Source organism: Gavialis gangeticus, unplaced genomic scaffold (genome assembly GCF_001723915.1).
Source record: "Gavialis gangeticus isolate Ggan-Ray unplaced genomic scaffold, GavGan_comp1, whole genome shotgun sequence".
NCBI classification, from domain to species: domain Eukaryota; kingdom Metazoa; phylum Chordata; order Crocodylia; family Gavialidae; genus Gavialis; species Gavialis gangeticus.
The window spans coordinates 59,363,263-59,366,172 of NW_017729034.1; the positions used below are offsets into that span (position 1 = coordinate 59,363,263).

The 2,910-nt window shown below is 45.1% G+C and overlaps 1 protein-coding gene across 3 annotated transcripts in view; it reads right to left on the reverse strand.

Moving 5' to 3' along the window:
• ERMARD (ER membrane associated RNA degradation) overlaps positions 1-2,910 on the reverse strand; it is a 66,159-nt gene that overhangs the window by 14,978 nt on the left and 48,271 nt on the right. For all 3 annotated transcript variants that reach the window (XM_019527301.1, XM_019527302.1, XM_019527300.1), the window contains 2 exons: positions 2,263-2,331; positions 1,019-1,192 (listed from right to left, as the gene is read on the reverse strand). In XM_019527301.1, the coding sequence (XP_019382846.1) occupies positions 1,019-1,192; positions 2,263-2,331 (243 nt within the window). The remainder of the gene's footprint in view (positions 1-1,018; positions 1,193-2,262; positions 2,332-2,910) is intronic.

Below are 2,910 nucleotides of genomic sequence, written 5' to 3' on the forward strand. Positions count from 1 at the left end.
GTATCAATCCAATTTCCGATACCAGCCCAGCAGCTTGAAGAGCTACATGCAGCTGGTGAGTCTAGTGTGGTGGAAGAGGAGAGGGGGAAGGGAAGGGCCCCCACAGTGAGGGAGATGTGGGAATAGGACTGGGGCAAGTGTTGCCCAACCAGGGCAGGGTGGGTGGGGGGATGGAGCAGCAGCTCATCCTGGGAAGCAGCTCCTGCCGCTGCGCGCTGCATTTTTTAAAGATCTTTTAAAGCACAGTATAGATCAGGGCTATCCAACTTCTGGGCTGCCAAGGACCATGTGCTCCATGGGCCATGTCCAGGAGCAGCAAACTATGTGGGCAGCACCTTCACCTTCCCCCTACCCCAGCACCAGGCTCTCCTTCACCAAATGGGCAGCCCAGAACATGCCCCCACCCCATGCAGCATGTACAACCAGCAACCCTTTCCCACTGTGTTGCCATGCCTGTAGAGTGGGGACAGAAGGCAGAAGGAACAGGAGCTCAAAGAAGCCAGCTGCTGTAGCACAAACAATGGTGCAAGTGGCAGGGACCTCAGACAGTGGCAGGGAGACTGCAGGCCACATGCAACCCACAGGCCATCAGTAGGACAGCCAGAGCTGACACGAGCAGGGTGCGGGGCCTGGGGCAAATCAGCCCATGCGGAGCCCCGCTCACGCTCCAATCCCATACGTCCCAGACCCAAAGAAGCTGCTGTCACCACTGGCAGCAGTAGCATTGGGGGGTGGAGGGGGATAGCAAGCAGCTGGATGTGAAGCAAGCCATGGCAGCATGGAGCTGTCAGAGCCACTCCACCCAGCTCCACAGGGCCCTGCAAAGTGCAGGGCCTGGGGCGGTCGCCCCAATTCACACCCCTCTAGGGACAGCCCTGCAGACAGCCTCATGTCCACAAAAAGGTGCAGAGTTTCAACACTATTGTTAAGAGAGGTATAGCCCAAGTGTGTTTTTTAAATCACGTTTGGCATCTAAAACAATTATCAATCACTCACCTGGCACGACATTAGCCCCTACCTTAAGGGTTACAAGCTCCTCTTCTTCTGAAAATCTGCATAAAAGTATAATGGCAAACCCAAGTATTTGGTTGGCTATTTCTCTAGGAAACTCATTTAAATTGATCTCTCCGTGGCTTAAATGGTCTCTCACACGTGGACCCTCTTGATGGTTCAAGAAATCCCAAAGAAATTCCTAGGAAAATGCAGGTGAATACAGCTATGCATACAACAGCATGATTCTACCAAAGCCCCAACAAACAAGCAATTCTTGAATCATAAAAGACTTTTAGAATTATTTGAAATGGAGGAGAGGGGCAGGAGGAACACCTCAAACCTTGCTTTAAAAAAAAAAAAAAGGCAGCTCTGCTCTCTTTGAAGAAGTCTGATCAGATCCAAAAAATAACCGAAAAGACTTACCGGTACTTTAAATATCATAGTTAACCAAATACAACATTACTCTGGCAGATAACTAAGAGCGATAAATAAACAGTGAAATGTGTACAGCAGCATGATTAGCATTAGAGAGAAGGACTATAAACACAACAGCCCCTTCCAATAAAAACTACAAATGAAATGCAATCCTAAAGGCAGTCTGAGTCTCTTAAAGCCAGGAGGTAGTGCCAGCTCCCTGAAAAAAAATGATTCTTGTAAATCCTGATTCCTTTCCTTCCACGCTATTTTATGCCGAGGAAACTAATTTTGTGTTAATGTCTATTTTGCCCCTTTCAGATTTAAAAATCATGAACTTTAGATTACCAGCTCTGGGGAGTTGGATTCACATCTAAATTACATATTAACCATTCAGCACCATCATAAATTTGCTACTGTATAAAAAAGCCATTTTTTTTTATTTTAGCCAATTTTTTAAAATGAAATCTTCATATTTTCCCAAGCAGGAAGCAACTGTGACCACCTGAAACCTGAGATCCTGCTCCTGCCTTTGTTTCAAGGTAATCTGCATCATCACAGGAGAAGAGAGGCTCCATACCAGCTATGAACTGACTGCCCAGAGGAGTTTTCCATCTATTAACTCCTCTGTGAAATCCTATGAAATATGACCTTTCATTTCTACCCAGGAGAACTTTTACAATCTTTTCTCCAACGCCTGATGAAGGGTGCTTATGCTTGAAAGCTTGTAATTAAAGGAATTTTTTTGCAAAAAATCTTGTTGGTCTAATAAAAGATATCATCTCTACTAGGAGTCCTGATTGCCTACTGAATAAGCAGCATTTAACAGCAGCAGCAACACAAAGACAAACATACCACTGCTGGTTCTCCAAGAATTAGAGGAAGCTGATTGATCTCTTCATCCGTCAACTGTTTTGCCAACATCTTTAAAAAACCAACAAAATAAAACAAGGTCCTTTGAAACTGAAAAGCTTACTATAAAAGAAAGCTACAGTGAAAAAGCCAATGAAAAAATATGAACCTGCATCAAAGATACTGCCAAATCTCCAGCAGCAAATCCATTGATCGTACTTAATTCTGATAGACAATGAGATCCAGTACAAGCCATTAATGACACCCTCAAGTAAAGCTGTCAGCTGTTTAAATCATGCAACTGGCACGAGTCATTTGTCAGATGCCATTGATTTCACCACTTCAGACTATTTAACCATGCAGGCTAATTTGTGGGGGAACAGCTCTCAGAGTTGTCTGCCCTTTATTAAGGCTCTTGACACCCTTGAAACTGAAAGGACCTCAAATAGACTGATGCAACTTTAAAAGGGGAGGGGTTGGCTGTCACCTCCTAGGAGCTGCACCCTCATGCTCCTCCAGAGATAAAGTGAACTAAACTGTAGTAACTTTGGGCACTTTTACCCATACTCTGGGGGTGGGAGGGTGGTGCTTTAATTAGAGCAGCTCTGAGAGCTGCTCTAAATAAAATGCCACAGCATCTTCTGCATCACC